Genomic DNA, 23838 nt, shown 5'->3' on the forward strand with positions numbered 1-23838 from the left:
GACTTCGTTACTTTACGGTATTTAGTCCATTTCATTTTCGAATCACTAGATCTTATAAAGCAACCAATGGACACTGACTGATCACTAATCGACTGTATGAATTGTCGCACTTACCTCTGAAGTCTCCACCTATTCTGTTGTACAGATCAACCGGGAAATTGAAGCCGCGTATTAATATCCTCATTATATTCTAGAACGTTTCGCAGATATCACGATTCGTAAATATTGCCAGTAGTTCGACTCCTCTTTTTCAAGAACGTTCCCTCTCGCGCTTTCCAGATATTAAAAAATTACAATGAATCCGAATCGCCCTACCTGCGGCGCTACCTTTGTTGTGCAGCTTCCAAATGCTGACAAGTCTCTTCTACATAGTGTTCAAGTTCGCTACGACAACACCGAAAGCGTAAGAAAAGTTTACGTGCAATATTATCTAGGGTTATAGAACATTCTCCGTCTTGCCTTGATAAGTGTTTCTCTCCTAAAATTATCGTCACATTATTCAAGAAGACAAAAACCTAATTTTATCTAGTGTAAAATGAAAACTTTCCTGGTGGGGGAGTCCACGAGTTACGATCCCCACCTTGGATACGCACTATTAACAATAACAGGGTTATAGAACATTCTCCGTCTTGTCTCGATAATTATTCCTCTCCTTAAATTACCGTCACATTATTCAAGAAGTCAAAAACCTAATTTTATCAGTGTAAACTAAGAAATTTCCTTGGGGAGCGGGGGGGGGGCTCGAACCACCTGATCCCTACCTTGGATACGCGCTATTAACAATAACAGGCTTATAGAACATTCTCCGTCTTGCCTAGATAATTATCTCTCTCAAATTATCACCATATTATTCAAGAAGCCAAAAACTTAATTTTATCTAGCGTAAACTGAAAATTTTCTGAAGGGGGGCTTGAGCCCCCTGATTCCCACCTTGGATACGAGCTGTTACCAATAACAGGGTTATGGAATATTCTCCGTCTTGCTTCGATAATTATTTCTCTCCTTAAATTAACGTCACATTATTTTATTTGACACCCCAAGAAACAAAAAAATTCATTTTATCTAGTGTAAACCGAAAACTTTCGGGGGGGCTTGAGCCCCCTAAGCCTCCCCCCTTGGATACGTGCCTGGGAAGCAGTCACGTTTATTACACCCTTACATTTACATACAGATCTCGCACAATGCCTTTTTCACAAAAATGGGCAATCTCGCATTTTTTATATCAATCAAGCTGTGATATTTTAGATTTCTTCCGTTAGTTTTCTGATAATAGTTTCCACAGCTTTCCATAGCATTTAGGCATGATTTCAGTTGACAAGAACAAAATAATATTATTTCAAAACATAGAGCAAAGAGAAATCCAACGCGCTTAAGTTAAAACTCCCTTACATTGGAAGCCTGGAGAGAACAAAACAGGGGTTCCTTCGTAACACGATTTCTTGAAAACCATTTTACACATTTGAATCAACTTTGTGATAAATTGATTAGAAAGGATGAATCTTAACAGTAAAAGTTGTAACTTTTCCCTTGCTACTATATTTTAGAAGATATTCGTTGTCAAATTTCTCAATATTTGCATAAGGAACCAGCCTTTTCCGTGCCGAGTGTTTCGATGGTGACGTCATGCATCCACGGACAACTGCGCATACGATCTGCGCCGCCGAACGAGCACCCCCTGCGACTGACCGCGTTTAGAAGAAGAGGACTGCTCGCCTTTCTCCCCGCTTTTCGAGTGACTTATGCAGTTCTTGCATGGACACTGCCCATTCCCGTTCACGAAGAAAAAAGGCCGAGGGCAAGCAACACCAAGACCGCATCTGTCTTTGGCAAGGGTGTTGGAAAGAATTCGTCCACACGAGCCACAAGTGTTGCTAACTTCCAGAATTTTCTGTGCATCTGTAGCACCACCTCACGCGGTACGATTTTCATGTTTGAAACTCTATAGTAATTAACAAATTACATTATGAAGCTAGCCAGTGATCACCAGTCGTGTGCTATTTATAAGAAATAAAATCACAGCCGGTACTTGAACATATCCGTCATGTAGTCAGTTACTCGGAAATATGGAGGGTATGTAACACTGCAACTGCAGGTAGGGTGAAACGGAAGAAGCGTGGGTGCTGGGATGCGTGTTGTTTTTTACTGTGATATTGTGCTGTGTTTTTCTGTTCTTCGTGTAGTGTTTTTGTACCTGATGTAAAAGTATGATTCTACATTGAAAATTTCCGCCATGGTTGACATACCAGACGAGCCATCGATTTGCAGTGTTGCAGGTAAGGACTTGATTATTAGGGGCCTTCTTTCAAAACCATTCACTTCGAGAACATAAGGTGTAAGGTTGGAGCTTGTGAACCATGAGCGACCGTGTCCTGAATTGTTCATAACCAAACCAACTAAGAAAGATGGGAAAGTTTTCATTAGGCAGTTTAAAACATCTCAGTACAACAATATTATCTGGTTATGTGGCAGCAATGATCTTAATAAATTATTTTGTTCGCCATGCGTTTTCTTCAGTACAAATGTAGGACCATGGAACTCAGTGGCGTGCCCAAGGGGGGGGGGAGGGTTGATGTGGGTTTTCGCCAAGTATTCCTAAAAAAGAACGTCAAAAGTAGGAAAATATGACAAAATGAAGGCTGTCTACCAAGAAAAAGTATACATAACCCCTCCCTTTCGAAAATCCTGAGCACGCCACTGATGGAACTGTACAGGCTACGGTGAGTGACTTGAGCAATTTTTATAATGCAGTGCAAAGACATGAACGTTCGCAGAATCACATCTGCGCTTGCATTCAGTAACTGAAGACAAGTCATGATTCATAATTCTAGCCAAGTAAGAAACCGAAACCCGTCCGTTTATTTAATATCAAAACTTTATGCTAATAGGATGTTTCTTATTTTAAGGGTTAAAGAAGAACGTAATTTAATTTATAGTTGCCCTCAAATGTCAGGTAAATCATAATTTTCTTCATGGTTGGAATTTAAAAGTTATATCGAAAGGCTGTTTTCCTTCTTTAAAAACCGTGCAGCGAAGATTTGATTTTACGGTATGTATGCACATCACACACTCAAGCCCGATACGTCACCATTAAGCACATTATTGTAAATGGGGATGTGTCTAGGCCTATATTATATTTGAAATTGTTATAATTAACCGAAACGAAAAATTCACCCATCGCTTGCCTATCACGAAAGGTCACGGCACGCCCCTGTCCATTAGCAGGTGTGGACTTGATCGGTTGCATTGCAATCACTGTGCAGACGAACTTGGATCCGCAGATTCGTCAACTGGAGTTTGTATTGAGCTGAGGAATCCCTGAAGCCCAAGTGCGAGTCGAGCAAGACTGAATACGTTGCAGAGCGCGTGGAATCCGTGATACCAGTGTTGCACATCCCACTATTTTAACCCTATGTTTATTGTGATTAATAATCGTGCTATACAGCGGCGAGAATGGCTGAATCAAGCAAGGTCTCCTGTTCAGCGAGTGTTATTGTGGGCTTCATCCGAAGGAAAAGCTCTTCAAATCAAGCAAGTTGTTTAAAATGCATAATCCTCCTTACGGAAACAATATCAAAGTAAAACAGGGCGTGAGGTGATTTGCCGTCAATGGGGGCACGAACTGTACCCCGGGTGTTGAATGATTTGCGGTTTGAGTTTAGGAAGAGGAAACGATTGTTTGTTGTTTGACTACAAAAGAATGTCCCCGGTATTAAAAGATATCCCCGTGAGAAGAAACATGTTTATTATTTGGACCAGACGTGCTTTAACTCTGGGAGGGGCGTGGGCGTTATATTGATTTTTTTTATATATATATATCACCATGCAAAACCACCGCCAGGGCTGAAGAAACCGACGAGAAAGGGAGAGGGGAAGGGGGAGGCTTATTGTTTCACCCACTGACGGCAATGACGTCTTTGTTGAAGGCGCATATATTTACTGTTTCGTGCAAGGAAAGGGATGGATGATTAGCAAGAAATGGACAGACCAAGATTTGAATCCTGGTTTAGCGAAGTGATTCATAAATTGTAACCAGAATAATAGCAGCAGACAATGCACCTGATTGTATATATCCACAATAACAAATCATACTTTTTTTTTTGCTGGTATAACTTGAAGTGCGTGTGTCTTACAGTAACAAAGGTTTTCATAAACGTATTTTTTTATAAACCAAAAACAATAATTTGTCATTAAATTCAAGAGGGCCTGTCGTTGTTTACTTATATCTTTGTTTATTTTTATTTTTGCGTGCTCGAAATATACACACATGCTCATGGGCGTCCGGAAGGGGGGGCAAGGGGGCCGTTCCCTCCCTGGAAAATGAAAGTCAACCAAAAATTATGTATTTCACACATATAATTTCATTTTAGCCACAATAATATGTGTTAATTATTGCATTAACACAATAAATTCAAATTTAAGCAATGTTATTAGGGAACTATACTCTTTTGGGGGAAATGTGACTTGTTTGCCCCCTGGGAAAAATACTCTCATGTTTCGAAGATATTTCGCATTTATATTAAGTAATGACACATTTTTTTAAATAATTTATTCGCCGAAAGTACTTCTAAAATGTTATGTTTCAGGAGACAAAAAGAAACAAATATATTCCGCTTGACATGCATGCGGGTTTTGATGTGTTGTGCGGTTGACAATACTGTGGATTTTCTCAGTGTCTGCGATGTAAGCAGCTCGGCGGTTGAGGCAAGACTGGCACGGAAGATTCTGTGCTCAGTTCCCGCGCGGATTGATACATAAAACCTGCTGCAAACTTAGCCTGACGCGCGGCTTAGTAATTCAATGTGGAAAGACACAGATCTTTTTTTTATTTGTCTGTTTCTTTTTATTAGTCTGTTGTCCAACATTTACAAATATTATCTTCTGCAATTACCATTACAATAATAAAAAGTAAATTACAAAACATCACCTACTTTTATATTTTATCACCCAGAACAAATTCCAGAATGGTGAACCAGGAAAATATCACAATTATTAAACTCAATAAAACACATCATGCAAAACTTAAGATGGCATGAAGAATTACAGCATTCTTATCCTGCGAGCTTTCTTCGTGGCATATAAATCTACTGTTTCCTCCAGAAAACCATCAGTTGGAATCTTAGGTCCTTCAATGCTTATTATCATGCAATGCATTCAAGTTCCTGGTAGCATTCTACTAGTTAGTATTCTATTCATAGCACTAAAAAACCTTTCTACGCCGGCTGTCGTTACGGGAATGGTTAGAACTTCACAGAGATTTATTCAATTTGCAATATCTCACGTCAGCTTCTAAGATTTTCAACAATGGATTGTAAGCTTCTGTATATAATCCATTACCAAGCATCGACTTGACAAAAAATTTGTAGGACTTGAGGTCAGCAAGAAAGCCTTCCACCTTAAGCTTGGGAAAATTAGCACAAAACCTTTTGACTTCGGTGTCTTGCAAGACTACTATTGACCAGTAGCGTACGCAGGATATTATCAAGGGGGGCGGTTATTTCTAAAACTTTCTCCAAATTCACATTACCATTGTTTTATTATACTTTAATTAAATAATAATACTCATAATTAATTAATACCATGTCCTGGTGTCAAAACTGCCGGGTCGAGTGAGGTTTTCCTTAGTTTCGACTTGCAGCCCAAGCTGGCAACCATCTGGAAATAAGTCCTTTCGTTCCGGATTCACCAATGATAAGAGGAAATCTTTCGCGAATGCTGGTGAGAAATCAAAGCCGCCTAGAGGGAGCTGTCTCCCGTGCAACCTCGAAATTTGAATTTTAACGTTTGGGTCTTTCTTGAGTTAGAGCCGGAAGGGAGAAGCGATTTGCAGTCTAAGCCGGCAACCAGCCGCAAATATGGCATTTCGTTCGGATTCGACTGTGACAACAGAACATGCTTTCGCGGTAGTGGCGGTGAGCGATGAATGACGATAGAGCTCTCATCAATCGTATATTCTTCCAGCTCGGTAACAAAATAAGGGAGTGTTTATTGTCGACGTTGACCTAGCAGGTCCCAAGTTCGTTTATCGAGAGTATCTCAATTTGATCTTTTGATCTGGTCATCATACATTCTCATCGTCACAATTAACCAAAAGTTGCAGAAAATCAGCGTTAAATAAGAAAATAAAAATATAAGAGGCAGGGTCAGACTCGTTCATCCCCTTAATACGCTGCTGGAACGCCATGCCGTTACAAGCAGTAATGTTGCACACGCTATACAGGGTGTCCAGAAAAGATTGTACCTATTTATTCTCTTCTGTTTTAAGTAAGCAGTATACGGAGAGACACTGATTATAACTAGACTGAAGACGTTTCACTTGAATGCTCTCCGTGCGCATGCGAACTGTTTGTGCAAAATTGTGCTGACAATGCAACAGAATGGTCGCCCATCATGTTTGGTGGAGGCAGCGGACAGACTTCGGCAAGCCTAATAGCGCAATTCTAGGAACTCGGTCTTAAAGCGAGCCATGAATTGGAAATGCTACACTCTACAGTATGGAATGTGCTCTTCAAGCGTTTGTAACTAGGCTTACAAGGTGTAATTTGTGCACGCGCTCATTGAACCAGACAAAGTCCTTCGCTCGGTCTTTGGTGTGAGCATGCAGGAATAACCACTCTGCCACGCATGAAAATAAACCTGTAGGAACATATGTTAACAAAACTTATAACGTTTTTTCTTTGGTTTTGCTTTTATTATTAGAGCAATTTATATTCTGCCGTCGAACAACGTCACCCACACAAAGGAGACCAGCAGTGAATTTTTATATTTAACTAAGTATTTATACACCACAAAATACAGTATTAATATTTATTAAAGGCCCAGGCACCTGACATCTGTGGTTTACAAACGATTCCGGAATAAACAGATTAGTCAGCTTCCGGTGTGAATTTGTTGAGATATTAGACCAAACTTAGTTCTTAGAGGTTATTTCACAGAGTACTTACGTCTTAGATGTAACTACTTCGGTATTTACTTCACTTGGCGATAAACACGCTGAAAAACACTAACGGTGAACACTTAGGGGGAGTTGGGGGAAAGCAAAAATCTTGCTGATACCGAGTTCGACGTCTTCAATCTTCTAATCCTCCTGTCGTTGGTTCCTAATTAACATGTAGCCTCTCTTCTTTAGTAACCTTTTCTCAGGTTCTGGTAGAGATACTGCACAGGGCGATAGTTCACTCACAGTTTATTCTTTAGACACTATCTCTCTTTCCGGCAGAGATCATGGCCCTTAGTTCAATTACAGTTTTTCACAGCCCGCGAAACCAATAACCAACGTAACACGGATCCTAACCGTATCAATGCTTGACTCGGACTGTCTTCTCTGCAACGCACATCAACCGTTCCCCAGAAAAGACGTTAACGTCTCTTGCCGCCCTTTTATCCCCAGCGAGGGCGGGTTAACTTTAAAAGGGGTGCGTCAAGGTCGGTTACAAACTTGGAGAAATTACGAGGCAGAAAGATGCTCATACCACCTCATGGGGCCGATAATATTTTTTTTTGAAAATGGTACATTCAGGCCCGGATATCCCAATAGATCTCATAGAACCGGGCTTAGAGCGGTAGCGGCGGCACGATTGTTTGTTTTAAATTTATAAGAAATACCTAATTCTCGGATTGCCTCTTTTCTTCTCCGGACACACAAATAGAATGACTTAATGTAGTTGTATTGAAAATATAAGTTAACGAAGATACGGCTCGGAACTAGTTTACTAATTTGTTGTTTTAATTACGGACGTTGTTGTTTCGAATGCACAGTATTGTGCTGACCCGGGTCGGCGATTACGGAAAGAACGTGGAGCCTGCCGCTTGCTTTTGAAAGACAATACCGGCTTGGCTGCGTTCAAAGAACTCCGTTCCTTGTAACTGCCAGCATTGGCCGCATATCAAAAGCATGTGATTCGCGTTGAATTGTTGAGAATTAAACTGTCGGCGCAAGCATTATTAAAGGGCTTTCGCATTATACGACTGTACGTACTATCCTAATGTTAGTTGCACGAGAATATTATTCAAGAAGTTGGTGTGTCGCGTCTCGCGTGTGTCAGTGTCCGACGTGCGTTTGTTGGGGTAAGTTTAAAACGTCATAATAATTTTATATATATAATTTTCTCGTTTACAGTCAATTTTCATCTCAATCTTCTTCCTTCGTAATGGGCAAATCTGGATCGGGACTTCCTTCTCAATGGACGGTCTGGATCTGGACTTCCCTCTTAATGGACGTTCTGGGTCGGAACTTCCTTCTTGATGGACGGCCTGGATCGGAACTTCCTTCTCAATGGACGGTCTGGATCGGGACTTCCTTCTTATCTTCTCTGTGAACTTCCCTCTGGATTTTAATTTATTTAGGTTTTGACTATTTAACGAATTCCTTTTCCAACTTTTTCCTCTAAGCTTTGGGAATAATACTAATATCCTCCCTTGGGGCTGCAATTGGAACGCGCCACCACTAACTAGGTACAACAGAGTGTATACTTGGTGCAAACGATTTACACGCGCAACCAAAAAGTGCTGTGGGGCGTCGATCAGAACGCGCTCGCCACTGATGTAAACATAATTTCCCCTATAGGAATAGTAAATCAATCATACAGATGCAATATCTGTTCAAAGCCACAAATTTGTATCAGTGCTTTGACTTCCTTAATTTTCATATTAACTTACATGTGATCATTGATTTGATTTATAAGATATATATATTAATTTACTTCTTTCATATTTATTCTTTGTCTTCTTATAATATATTCTATTGTTTTTCATCTTTCCAATTTGCTTTGTTCTTATTTATAAAATTATTCACATATATTATGCCAATTCTTAACCTTGCACGCCTGGTGCTGCCATCTCTATTCGTCTTTGGCAAACTATTCACCTTACTTGATCCTATTGGGTACGTAACAGCAGGAAGCATTTCTGAAGAAGGTTCCGAAAATCAGTTCTTTTTTATACAGAAACGTAATCAGTAGAGACCGGATGTTAGGCAAAATGCCTATTCTTTCCTGGTAGAGATATGATGAAAACGAATGTTGCGAAGGCCAGGGGGGAGGGATTAGCTTCATTTAAAGGCAATTTAATTTTGCCTATTTTGCCTATTTCATACGATATTGCCTATATTATTTCGTAAATGCCAGATATTGCCTATTTTAGGCATTTTCTTTAAAATTGGGACATGACAACTCGGTGCATACAATTTCCTGTTCCCAGGATTAGTTTCCGATGCTTCCAAGAAATTTAAAAATAACAGTTAGCGAGTTATTGCAGCTAATAAGGACTTGGACAAATTAAGGGCAATTCAACTAGTTCTGAAAGGTGAAAATATACAAACTGAGTTAGATCCACATGTTCTCGCGTGCTTTAAGTATGCTCAGGTAACATCTGTGGAGGTTGAAAGATCTTTTTCAATTCTAAAAAATGTGTTGTCCGATCGCAGACATAACTTGTCGGTTGATCACCTGTAGAAATACCTTGTTGTGATGTGCAACCTCAATTAGTGCTTCTTATTCAGAGACTGTCAAACCGTACAGTACAAACTTGAAATGCATTTAAACAGATTCTTAGTTCGAACTGCTGTGTGGAATATATAGTGTAATTTTTTTAACTGAAATAACCTTGTGTGCAGTGATAAAGTGTACATTTAAATAATTTGCGTACTGGTTGGAAGTAGCCAACAATTTCTTTTGTCAGACTATTGTGTGTAGCCACTATACAATGGAACATTTTGGGCTGACGTGACTCCTGTTTGCAGTGATTTATTAAGTACAATATTGGACTGCTGTCTCTCTCTAATGATGAGCTCATGGTTTATTTTAGGCAACTATGTTTCTATGTTTCTATATTTTTTAAACACCTATTTATTTTTGTATGTCTATCTTCATTATTTGGAGTTAATTTTAATTGCCTTTTTTATTGCCTATTTGTATTATAATGCCTATTTTACTGCCTATTTTGAAAATTATAAGTGCTTATTTGCCTGCCTATTTTATATGTTTTTAGTGCCTAAACATCCGGTCTCTAGTAATCAGGTAAAAAGTGAGGAAAGTGCCGTTGATGAGCCCAGTGTGTGTTCTGTCAACAATGTATAATGTACAATGTTAAAATGTAATTTATATAATTTATGTCATATCGCTTTGTTACATTTTTTGTATGTAACTATCATTTAATTAATACTGTATGCCGTTAATAGTAAAAGTAGTAATACAGAAAATGATGATTTTTTCATTCTTGATAAACGGTATGGGGGCGGCAGAGCTTGTTTGGCCTAGGGGCGGCAAAGAGGTAAATCTGGCCCTGGGTACATTCTTTTTCGGACACCCTGTATATCCTTGCATTTATGCGATTAAAACCAGTCTAGTTCATAGCCTACTACTATCTCTAACGTTTGTAAGTTTTAGTCACAAACTCTATTCATTAAGCAGATCTTGATTGACAAAATTACACTCTAGATGGTTTTTTTCCATGGAGGTAGCAAAGAATTATTATTATTTGGTTAAACAACCACTTATAGCTAGAAACTTGATCAGCACACGCGTAACTTGGTGGGGCTAGGGAGGGGGGCACTTTTAACCTGACAAAATATTCAAGTTGATTAAAATTTACAAGGTAATGGTTACTTGCGTTAACTTCCTGGGATCTCAGGAACAAAGTTAAGCGGATATGATAATTTGCAATAAAATTAAAACTAACCTGTATTTTGTAAATGTATTTTCGCTGAGCGCTCTGGCGGGGTGTCTAGTACAATGCGTTACAAATACAAGGCCCCAGGTTCGAATCCTCGATGGAAACATGCGTTTTTTTAATTTTACTTTTATGTTTGTTTTCTACGTCATTTGGCAAAAGCGCTGGAAAAAAATAAGTCATAGCTTCGATTCTTGGCTAAAATTTCGCCTTTTGTATTCTCGAATAACCAATGTCACTTAGGTTAGCCGTTTTCTTCTCTACGCAATAATTGATTTCTATATGTGTTTGTAGCCCCCTCGGTCTTGGGGGGCGTAATTTTATCTGATATTAGGCTGTCTGTGAACAGTGAACACACAACGATTTACTCCACGCGACGCCACTGGTTACAGGCCCCGCACCCGCCTGATTGTAAAATTTCAGGGCCAATATATGGATGACGGATGACCACGCACAGTCTTATCTAAAGGGTTGGAAAATACAAGAGCGTTGTCTGAGTTTTTCTTATCTTCAAAGCTCATGAGGCACAAACACAGTAACCTCTAATGGTTGCACATTTCTGCTACGATACCCGCTTTCACAAGCTTGTGTGAAATCTAGGACAGCAATAATAGAACAGTTAGTACACGATGTGTTGTGCTTTGGTAAGTTTTTCCAAGACACAGAAATGTCGTTTGCACTTGAACGAGACAAGACTTGCAGTGGCGTTCAGTAGTTTTTGCTGTCCCTAAGTTCGGATTTCAGGTTTAGTGTAGCCTGTGGCGATTGTGACACTGTTTAATATTCTCTGTTAAGAGAATGACGAATCCTTGCTCTAGCCTGTGGCGATTGTGGCGCTATTTAACATTCTGTCAGAGAGTGAAGAATCATTGAACTGTAGGTAATTCTAATATCACAACGCAATTTTCGCCAAAGACAGCGAAACAAAATATCGAATTCCACGCAGGGGAGTCAGTCCTCTGATAAAACTTGAATAGTAGAAATAATAACAATAATAATTATTATTGCCATGGTCATGGGTTCGATACCCGATGGAGGCACATAGTGGTTCGGATTCCACTTTAAACTGTAGGTCCAATCCCGACTAGCCTTACTGTGAACAAAGTGGACTTAAGAAACGCTAACTCGAACTCAACTCAACTTATATATATATATATATGCTTGCTGAATTGGCTGCTTAACTCCTTTCAAGACAGGTTCTTGAAAAGGAATGAGGAAGAGATGTATAATTCCTTTAATAACTGGTTACAGATGTCAATACATTTCAAAATTAGTTGAAATAGTTTTTCTTATGTACACGTTTTTTTTTTTTTTTAAAGTTTTTGCTTTCTATTAACATAAATGAATTGGATTTCATAGTTATACTATTTGTATTGCATTCTCGTTTCACTTTTATTGAGCATATATTGTTGTTGGTGTAGATCTGTTAATGATTTATTTATTTGTTTGCTTCCTACAGAGAGAATCTCCAATTACAGGAAAGCTTACATAATTCAAATAATAAACATAAAAGAGTGTAGATTACATATAAACACACACACACACACACACAAACGCATTTATACACACAAGATAATAAGTGAAGTACTACAGGAAAGAAACATATATACATTCAACCATATACATATACAGTGAGTCACATAATTATTCGGACACACAGTAAATTTCTAACGTTTAAGAGCGGGAAGGGAGTGAAATCTGTGTACAGCTTTGAAGTTGATTTTCGTTTAAAAAATGTCATGTTTAGTACAAAATTGGACGATAAAAAGTTAAAAAAAGAACATCAGCAACAATATAACGAAGGATGAATCCCTACCGTTGCAAAAATAGTGCCACAAAATTATTCGGACACATAGTAAATGTTAACGTAAGTTTGCGATACAGTGACAATTTCGATTTACGGATTGATTGATACTCTGTTCATATATATTAACTCTGGTTTCCTGTAGGTTTCTATAGGAATTACAATCGCGTTTTGTTTAACAAAGTTGTGATATAAAACATTTTCTATGTAGAAATGGGGCGAAGAGGAAAGGAAAGTTCATTTGAACAACGTCAGTTAGTGATATGGCACCACGCTAAGGGTAAAACTTACCGTGCAATTGCCTCAATGTTGAAAATGAAAAAAAGTACAGTTGCAGATATTATTAAGCGATTTAAAGATGAAGACAGGATCGAGTCCCACGGTCATACAGGGAGACCAAGAATTTTTTCCCCCAGAGAAGAGACAGTAATCGCGAGGAAAATTTAAAAAAACCAAAGATGAGTGCTCCAATGGTGTGTGCTGAGGTAGTTGAGGAGTGTGGAAAGCATAGTCATCCTGAAACTATACGAAGAGTGCTCAGAAGGGCAAACTATCATGGCCGTGTAGCTAGGAAAAAGCCATTTGTAGGTAAGCCAAACAGGACAAAAAGACTGGTGTTCGCAAAGGAACACTTAGGAAAGGATCAGACATGGTGGAATCGGGTAATTTTCACTGACGAGAGTAAATTCAATATTTGTGAGTCAGATGGGAGGGTAACAGTGTGGCGTAAACCAAATGAGGAGCTCCGAGGGAAAAATTTGCAAGCAACAGTGAAGCATGGGGGTGGTCACGTAATGGTTTGGGGCTGCATGTCGGCCCAAGGCGTTGGTAAATTGGCTTTCATCGAACAGACAATGGACAGGTACCGTTACCTTGACATTCTGAAGTCAAATCTAAAGACTAGTGCTGAAATGATGGGGATTCTTTGTAACTTTATGTTTTATCAAGATAATGACCCGAAGTACACTTCCCGCGTAGTACAAGAATGGTTATTGTACAACTGCCCAAAAGTGCTCCATCCTCCACCGCAGTCTCCAGACTTGAACGTCATTGAGCACCTCTGGTGCAGGTCCGTAGCCAGGCAGGGGCCAGGGGGGGCTCAGCCCCCCCTGGACCTGCCATCAGCCCCCATTGACATTGGGTAAAACTATTTTGTGTAATTTGTTTCCAGTGAAGAGTGAGAATGTAGACAGCTCACAATTTTAAAGATAAATCCACAGAACATGAACAGCAGCTATTACATTCGCTCATCTTGTTTATGAGCAGAAGTCTAAGTAGCTGCAAATATTTTGAAGATTATCTAGACTTTGTAAGTTCTTTCATAAGGGGTCTTCTTTATCTGTACCTTCACTGTCCCTGTTGCGACCTCCCGTTTAGACAGAAATCTGTGACTTCGATGTCGTCATGCAAATTCCCTTCGCATCTGCATCAAAGGTCAACAGTTCTCAAGATTTGGAAACAAAGGGGAGTGTCATTGCTTCGGCCGGTCGGGAAATGTATACTGTAGGCAATGTGATTGAATATTGTGCGTTCTTTTGTGTGTGATATACATGTCTGTATCATCTGTTGTATTGAGTGTGCAGTGGTCCCCAAAAGTGTGGACCGCAGCACCCTGGTGCGACGTGGCTGGGTTTTAGGGTTTCCGCGAAATGTTACATTATTTTCAATGAAATGATTATATTGTTCCAAATATTTGCTCATTTAGTACTTTTTACATGTAAAATGTTTCTGAATTTGAAAGCTGTGTATAATTTTTTTAACTAAGGCAAGCAACCTAACCAAACTAATTGGGCGTTGCAAGTGCTAGACAGGCTTACATTCTGACCAGGGCGCCGCGGAAAAATCTTGAAACACTAGGGGCGCCGTGAAACGAAAAAGTTTGGGAACCTCTATTGTAAGGGATGGTATCAGTTTCAATCAATTAACACTCCAAGAGATGGTTTAAAAGATGTTGAAAAATCTAGTATCTGTATGATATTTATAAATTTTATATAAGTTAATGACACCCCCCCCACCACCACACACACACACACCCCACACACATCTTCATTTAATACTTTTAACCTTTTGAAAAATAGTCTTGGTTTACAAAGCCCCCCCTGATAACCCGTGAGCCCCCCCTAGAGATCAATTCTAGCTACGGGCCTGCTCTGGTGTAAGTTGGAGAAAGAAGTGAGGAAGACACCTATAACCTCGAAGGCAGACCTCAAGGAGAGACTTCAACATGAATGGGCCAACATATTGCCAGTGTACACCAGAAAATTGGTAGAAAGTATGCCAAATCGTTTATCCGAGGTGTTAAAAATGAAAGGGATGCCTACCAGATACTGACATTTCTGTTCGTTGCTTTTGAAGCGTGTTTTTCTGTTTCTCCTTCCATGTGTCCGAATAATTTTGTTTAACCTACAAAAAATGTTTGTTTTGTTTAATGAAAATATTCTACTAATATATTATATTAAATATAATTGAAGATAATTAACAGTGTGCTCATATTGTGTTTTGTTTGTTAAATAAATATTAAACATTTATCATCGTATTATATCACGACTACGTCAGTAAATATTCAGAAATCTTATCTGTCCGAATAATTATGTGACTCACCGTACGTATATTCATTGTTCAGAACATAGCCTTTACATAGTATTGAACGGAAAAAAATGAAAATAATAATAATTTTAAAAAATTAGCATAGAAGGTAAAGTAATTTCAGAACATAGAAAATAATGCACAGCAGAATGGATTCACATATGTATATCTAGTCTTTTTCAAAAATTGGTTTTAATGTTTTTAGATACAAGGAAAGTGGCAGACTAAAATCCAGATTTTCATGCTTTGTAGAAATATTATTAATTTGGTTGCAAGAAAATTTTCAGCAGAAAGTAACTGTAAAAGTAACTTACAGTTAATTTTGAAGTACATGTAACTGTAACTGAGTTACTTTTTAAAATGATTAACTGTAACCGTAACTATATTTTCAAAGTAACTTTCCGAACACTAAGTTCTTTGATTGGTTGACAGTCTGTCATGACAGGCTTTATTTAGAACTCCTCATAATTAGAAACGAATACGTAAAGCAACATGACGTGTGATCTGACATTACTTGGTATTATCCTATTTCCATTCTGTGGTGGTATTACTGTTGTTCGTGATTCATTTGATCTTCTACGAAGAGCTTTAGTTTCGTCATTCCAGCATTACCAATACACTTTTATACCATATTTAACACAACTCGAAAATTTGGCAATTGCAAATTGGAAATGTATTGAAAAGATAAAAAGAAATGATGGCTGACTACCAGACTTGACTTGAGTTGGTGTTTTAAGTCCACTTTATGCACAGTAAGGCTAATTGGGACTAGACTTACAGTTTAAAGTGGGATCCGAACCACTATATGCCTCCACTAGGTACCGAACCCGGGACCCCTTCATTACAAGGCGACGACGCTACCGCTGCGCCATCGGGGAGGCGGCTGACTGCCAGATAAGGTGTACGTAACCCCTCCCTTTCGAAAATCCTGGGCACGCCACTGCCTGAATGGATTTAACCTTAGTTTCGAGCCAAGGCCAAAAGTGTACAAAGTTTCTTCTCACTTCGGCATGATTCCTACATCTCGGTGTAGACTTTGTTTATTTTCGTTCAATGACGCATTCTTATCAACCTATCCTCCTCCAAAAGACCAGTTGCTAACTCAGAAATATAACAGCTGTTACGTATGCTTTAACTATTAGTGTAAATTTAGGAGAGTGGCGTGATAAAAGCTAAGGACACTCAGATTACAGCATCCAATTAGCACTGGCCAGATCACGGAAAGCATGTTACCTTCTCTCACCACAACCACAAGATCCAAACCAAAAAATAAACCGTGATGCAACAGGTCCTTGTTGAGGACTGTTAGCTGTATTTCTATTTTGTTATTTTCTTTTTCTGTACGACACGTCTAGGGATGGGATAAAGAAAGGAAGAAGAAAAAGATATACAATAACGAGATACAGAAACAGCGAGAAAAACCAATGTAACAGGAGGAAAGAGGGAAAGATATGGGAGGGGAGAGAGAGAGAGAGAGAGAGAGAGAGAGAGAGAGAGAGAGAGAGAGAGAGGTGGGGGACGAGAGACAGAAAGAGCGAGGAAAAAGTAATAAAGAGAGGAAGAAAATAGATGAAATGATATGGGGAAACAGGAAAAAAACAAGAGAGAGAGAGAGAGAGAGAGAGAGAGAGAGAGAGATGAGTGGCGGATATACGAAGAAAGATAGAAGAAAATATATGGAGAGAGAAAGAGAGAGAGAAATAGCAAGGAAGAAACAGGGAAATAAAGATAGAAGTAAATATGTGGAGAGAAAAAAACAGAGACATAGGAAAGATAATAAAATATGAAGAGAGGGACAGTAATAGGGAAAACAAACAGAAAAAGAAGGAATAAAGTATGGAGAGAGAAAACGAGAGAGAGAGGTTAAATAGCGAGGATTAACCAAGGAAAAAGATAGAAGGAATGATATGGAGACGGTAACAAAGAAACACGAAGAAAGAATTAAATATGGGGCAGAGAGAGAAATTGAGAGACAGATTGATTGATTGATTTGGTGTTTTAAGTCCACTTTATGCACAGTAAGGTAATCGGGACTGGACCTACAGTTTAAAGTGGGATCCGAACCACTATGTACCCCCGCCGCATAGGCACCGACACCATGGGGCTTGGGGGGGCTCGCCCCCCCCACAATGTTAACGATGAGGGGGCGGAGCCCCCAAATAATTTTGCTTAAGGGGATCTAATGTATTATTTTGTATTATTTTGCCATACAAACCTAACTTTAAATACACATTTGAAATACCATCAACTTTGGGGGGTTGAGACCGCTAAACCATCAACTTTGGGGGGGGGGGCTATTACCAGAGACAGCAAAACACATGACTTATTACTATATACTAAGTATATAATTATGAGTATTGTTAACATTTTTACTAAAAAGAGTTTCAAAAGACGATGTGCATGTACTAGGGGAGTGGATGGGAGTACGGGCTACAAATGGCTCTCACGTCACATTCAGAACGAAATCGTTCATATATTATGGAGATCTGTTTTGCGCTCCGTGGTAGCAGATATTAAAAGTTGGTAATATTTTGCTATTATGGTTGACGAAACTCGTGACATCCATCCGTGAACAATTGACATTCTGCATTCGAACTGTGAATGAAAAGTTTGATATTTTTGTGAAATTCAATGGCTTTTAAGATTCCGAACACTGAGGCCAAAACTTATGAAAGGGAGGGAGTGAGTCATTCATTAATTTATTTCAGCGATCAGAGTCCCCAATAATTTTGACAAGTCGGCGCCCCTGCCCCATCGGGTATCGAACCCGGGACCCCTAAATTGAGAGACAGAAATAGAAATAGCGAGAAAGGAACAGAGGGGAAAATACTTACAGGGAAAGAAATAGAGGAACAGAAGAAGCGTGTGTGTCTGTGTGTGAGAGAGAATGAAGAATGGAAGACAGAAAAAGCTTAAAAAACCGAAGGAACAGAGGAAGAAAGAGAAACAAAAGAAAGGAAGCAAGAAAGAATGAACAAAAGAGGGAAAAGAGGAAGAGGCGATAGAGAAAGAATAGTGGATCCATCTACGAGCTGTACCTTCGTCCTTCAAACTGTGAAGAAGATATTGTCTACCACCATCATCATTATCTTTTTTTGTGAACATTTTCCAGGTTTAACAAACACGACTTGATTCTAGAGTTTTTGTTTTGAGGTCACTTTATGCACAGATAGTATCGGGACTGGGCCTGCAGTTTAAAGTGGAATCCTACCCCCAGGCCCGTAGTCAGGCAGGGGCCAGGGGGGCTGAACTCCCCTGACACTGCCGTCAGCCCCCTTGACATTAGGTAAAACTATTTTGTATAATTTGTTTGCAGAGAAGAGTAAAAAGGTAGATAGCACATATTATTTTGCTCACAACTTTAGTGAAGGATAAATTCACTTAACATGAACAGCAGCTATTACATTATTTATCTGTACCTTGGCTGCCCCTGTTGCGACCTCCCGTTTAGACAAAAATCTGTGACTTTGATGTCATCTGCGTCAAAGCTCAACATATCCCAAGTTTTGGGGTGTGTGAATGGGGTGTCTTGGAGTTGAACGGCATTGGAAGTGTCACTATTCATCTTAGCGACCCCGATAACTATGGATTCCATACTAATATCGGTGGGGGTGACATGTAAACGACCGATATTATTGTGGAATCCATAGTTTTCGGGGTCACTAAGATGAATAGTGACACTCCGAATGCCATTCAATTTATTTATTCTTGCTCCTGGAGGTGAATCTAAAAATGTTGTTTATAATCAAGTTAAATTAATTTTATAGTGAATTTGTAAAAGATTTACTTTATAATTTGAATACTGTATTTATACTTTTAAATACCTGTAAATAAAATTAGCTACATCTTTCACTATAGTTAGAATTAATTATTTTCCTGTCTAATAGAAGATTGGGATAAATAAATACCCGGACAACGCCGGGAAATCAGCTAGTATCATATAATGCAAGAAGCATTATTTTTGTTTGTGATTACAAGTCAGGGTCTGTCATAAGGAGCCTGCGGATCCAAGTACGTTATGAAAATCGAATGGCTCCAGTCCAGAATTTTCTATCATGGAGTCGTGTAAGTGCGTATTTAGGGGGGAGTAAGCAGTGGCGTGCCCAAGGAGAGGGGGTTGGTGGGTGTCGTAAGCCTCCTTTGGCCCAGTATTCCTAATAAAAGTGAGAATTGACTACTAAAAAAGTATACGTACCCCCCATTCAAAAAAAAAAACCTGAGCACTTACTGGGTGTAAGTGTAAATTTAGAGCCCAAAACACCATAAATTGGACATTTGTGAAAAATTGTAAAAAGGGGTGTTAAGGAAATTTTTGGGGGTGTTTTATGAGGCTGTGGGCGTATTCGTAAATCATTGGCTCCAGTAAAGAGTTAATCCAACTCTGCTCCCTGATTAAACATAAGAAAATAAGGGAAAGTTCCCCATGAGGCATACATAGGGAATTGTAGGGGGTAGGGCCCCAAACATTTTACGGATCTCGGCCAATTTGGAGGTGATGTGGTCAGCATCACGCTCCGGCCGCCTTTACAGTCAGGTACCCATTTAATTGAGGCTGGGTGAGCCTCAGATCCGCTTTGTGATCACCCACTCCGGGAATCGAACCCGTGTCTCCCGCGTGGCAATCAGACGCCCTACCGACTAGAGCATAGCGGGCGGCTCCGATTAAACATAAGAAAACAATTTATTGACTAAATTATTATGATTGGTATGAAATGTACTCCCAAAATCATTGTACAGTGGGATCCATGAATATTACCGTGCAAATTGTCCATGACTAACTTCATTAATTATTCTCTTACATCCTGTGTGTTCTTAAGCGATGGATTTTTTATGTATGCTGGTGCAGAAATTGTCAACAGCTTGTTTTGAGTTTTCTTTTAATTCTTGAAGCTCTTATTGAGTCAAATAAAGTGCACGAACATGGTGATGGACAATTTGCACGGTAATACTCATGGATCCCACTGTACTATCCTGTATTTCACCGATTAACATGGTACTGGTTGAATCAGGCTAATTTCCAACACACAGTGGCGGCGATTGGGTTCCAAAACCGGAAGAGGGCAAAGACAGTATATTTCCCTTTGAAGATAAGGTTTAGCACAGTTCAAGGGCAAAAGTGGCGAAAAGCAGAGGGCAACTGCCCCCTCGCCCCCACCTAATCGCCGCCACTACCAACACATGTTCTGGCCAAATGAAGTCGTGATTGGCGATTTAGCTTCGGAAACTGAACTTGCTATCAGCTGTTCTCGCTGTCAGGTGTAAATTGCATACGCACAATGCTAGCCAGGTTCTTTAATCTTCTTGTCAGACACAATTACAATTGACCTGGAAGGAGAGACATCGGGATTAGCGGTTTAGCAAGACAAGAAGCGAAATCAACAGCAGTACACGAGTTCTTTTGCTGTGATTACTGCAATTTTGGTCGACCTTCTCCCATAGCGGCTGAAGTGTTTTTCTCTGTATTGTGAATTGTTCATGTGATTCCAGTCCGTGAATCAGGATCTAAGGTTCTTCATAACTGAAGAACTGATTGCTGATAATGTTTATTTCCACGCAGAAGTCATGTGCACAACGGAAATAGCAGCAGCCAGGCGTCTCATAAACGGAACCAAGCAGCAGGTGGAAGAAGCTTTAAGATTCCTTTCAGGAATGTTTGTAGGTCACCGTGTCAGAGGGCGTTGACGTCTTTGGTAACCTGCGGAGTGAGAACGGAAGGATAAGATCGGATGCCTTGAGGCAAAGTAAAGCAACTCAGGTATACACGTCGACCGCAAAATGAAGGTCAGGGACATGGTTGTGTAGTGTCATGGGCATAGACGAAGAGGAGGCGTTGCTTTTTGGAATTTTTAGTGTTTGGAGATAAATTCTAAAACGTGACAATGAGTCTAAAAGCAGAAGAAAACACCATTGGATTTATCCTAAAATCTCTACTTGCCGGGGGTAAGATGTTGTTTCATAAACTTCTTAGTGAGTAAACAGAGGTATTCGAGGGGTCAACCAAAGTGAAAACACTGAAACTATGCTTGCTCATTGTACTACAATACACTTGTTCATTGTGTGAAAGTGAGGTTCAGATAACTACGGATGAATGAGTCCATTTAGTGCCATGCTTTTTGTTTGACAGTTGCACTTCTACCATTAATTATTTCGACTGTGATAAAATAAAAATGAAACTTATATTTATTGTGAATAAAAATATTAAGACATGCTCGTTTACACATTTTCAATATGAAATTCCTTTTGACAGACATACAATAACGTTCAGTGGGGTTTTAAATGGATACGTAACTGCTTGTCTTATTCTGCCCCTAGATGCTAAAAAAAAATATTGTATATAAAAAGATTGGAAAATAATTTATCCTACATAATTTTCGGTATTGTTCCGATTGTTTTATGATTTCGGTAAATATGTAGTATCGCCCGAACGAATTTCTTCATTTTTAGAGGAGAAAGTACTTAACGAACTGAATTTCCGTACACTTTTGAAAGGTCGTGGAAGTGTTTTTTCCCATCGCTTAATTTGGTACCAGGAAGATTTAGTGAAAACACATTTAACTCGTTTATTTCCGAATTATTTACATTTGTACTTACCTTATATGCATAGTGGAACATTTTTCAATTTGGGATTGTTTTTTTCACTGAAAAAAATCGTAATTTTTCACATTACAAGTATTTATTGGTTGTTGCTAATTTGCTTTTGTTACACACAATATGGCGGGCAAATTTTGACTCGCGTTGTCTATATGCAGTGTTTCCAAACTTATGAACCGAAAAATGTCGCACAAACTATTCACAAAAGGTTTTTAAGCTAAAATTGATCCACAAACCATTCACGGAACGTTTGGTTAGGTTAGGCAAACAGAAAATTTAATTGGAAAAAAACCCCGCTCACACGTCATCTTGTAAAACTACCGCGTGGTTGCTACACTGACAGGGTGTTACATATTCGAACGCACAGAACATTTGATTCACTTGGTCGAGGGTAATGGTGGCACGAGCTATCGTACAACGTTGATACATTAATGTCGAAAATGACATTATTTACCGGCCGGATAAGTTCCCAGCTTTCAAAAGTCCACAGGAACTCAATTCCATAAGTACTTTCCCGTCATTTCTCCTGTAAATTTGAAGAAATGTGTTTTCACTATATCTAACTGTTACCCTTAATTTATTTTGCCGGTAAATCATGTATTTTTGAAGATTAATGTCTCTCCAATGCACGAAAGCTGTTGCCTCTATGTCCTTTCACTACGTGAATCAAATGTTGCGTCCGTTCGATGATGTAACTCCCAGTCAGTGTTTCCAACCACACCGTTGTTTTCCAAGAACATGACAATTTTAACTATGTTTGCCTAACCTAAGCTAATGTTGCCTTGGGTAACAGTTTCATACATCGGAGACACATTTCTTCATTTTTACTGAAGAAACTACTTACGGAAGTGAATTTCTCTAATATTTCCAACGTTAGTCGATGTATTTTCTTTCATCGTGGTATCTATTTGACCGGGAAATCATGTCAGTGTTTCCAATACTTCTTTTTTAAACTATGCTTGCCTAACCAAACCTAACCTAACCTTATCGGAAATGGTTTGTGGGGCTATCCGTCAGCTACCCGTGCATAATGTACAATTTGCACATGTGACGAACACGATAGTAGGTATTTTTCGGTGAAGAAGATTGGAAACAATGATATTCAAAAACAAAAGAAGCGATATCATTCACAAAGTAAGTGATATCACACCGTTACGTGCGTTCGGCAGCTCTTAGAAAAATGCATTATTTTAGTAGAAAAACTGTTTGTTTTCGTGTAAAAAGCATAATGGCACCTTGAACTATGTTCCGCAATACACAGTTGGTAAGTATGAATCATGCGATACACAAAATATCCGATTTTAATGTGTCTCCGATCTATGAAACTGTTGCCGTGCATGGTTCGTGGGGTTTTCGAACCTGGAAAAAATACAAAATCAGTAACACGACAGTAGGTATTTTTCGATGAAGAAGGTTGCAACACTGCATAACCACTGATCATCGACAACGCTAGTCAGCATGACACGCGATGATCCTCGACGAGTGCACGCCATATCGTCGGTTACACAAGCGAAACGAGGAAGACAAATAATGACTCGTAATATGAAAAGTTGATACTATTTTATGGAAAAAGGCATAACTTCACCTTAAAGAATCTTCTGCAATACAGAATAGGTAAGTATCAATGCTAAAATTAAGGAAATAAACTAGTGAGAGGCGTTCGGGTGATATTACATAATTACCATGATTTCTGCTAGCACAAAGACTAATTATCGTAGAATTTTGGAAATCATTGTTACTCGAAATTTGAACCTTTCCTAAAGTAATGAGTACTGTTTGGACTCGAAAAAAGTTATTTATGTTGAAAAACAACAACATGAAAATTACCTTACGCACTTCTCATGGACAAGATATTCGCCGCCGACAAGGGACAGTAAATATCTTAGAAGCGTGGGGATGAATGTAGAAGTAAATGGGGACCTTAGTAGAATGAATTTAGGGACTTTATTTTAATGCTAAGGGAACCAAACCAAAGCTGCATAACATAACCACGAAAGCACATATTGAACAAAACCTTAGGTAATCGCTAAAACTCCGCAGTATGTGTTAACAAACGTACATCGAAATTGAACCATGTAAAAATTGCATTCGTAGCATGATGAAATCGCAATAAAACAAAAGGAACTTGGGCCTAATTTTCGAAATATTAATTGTAAATTTAATGTCTGCTAGTTTAAATGACCTCTTACAAT

At 39.0% G+C, this 23838-nt stretch overlaps 1 protein-coding gene across 1 annotated transcript in view; it reads left to right on the forward strand.

Annotated features, from left to right (window-relative positions):
* The first annotated feature begins 20314 nt into the window (after positions 1-20314).
* LOC146003676 (mitochondrial coenzyme A transporter SLC25A16-like) overlaps positions 20315-23838 on the forward strand; it is a 38392-nt gene continuing 34868 nt past the window's right edge. The window contains exon 1 of the mRNA XM_083142037.1: positions 20315-20995. Coding sequence (XP_082998163.1) covers positions 20935-20995 — 61 coding nt within the window. The 5' untranslated portion in view covers positions 20315-20934. The remainder of the gene's footprint in view (positions 20996-23838) is intronic.

Source organism: Lepisma saccharinum, chromosome 20, assembly GCF_977018435.1.
Source record: "Lepisma saccharinum chromosome 20, izLepSacc3.1, whole genome shotgun sequence".
Classification (NCBI taxonomy): Eukaryota; Metazoa; Arthropoda; class Insecta; order Zygentoma; family Lepismatidae; genus Lepisma; species Lepisma saccharinum.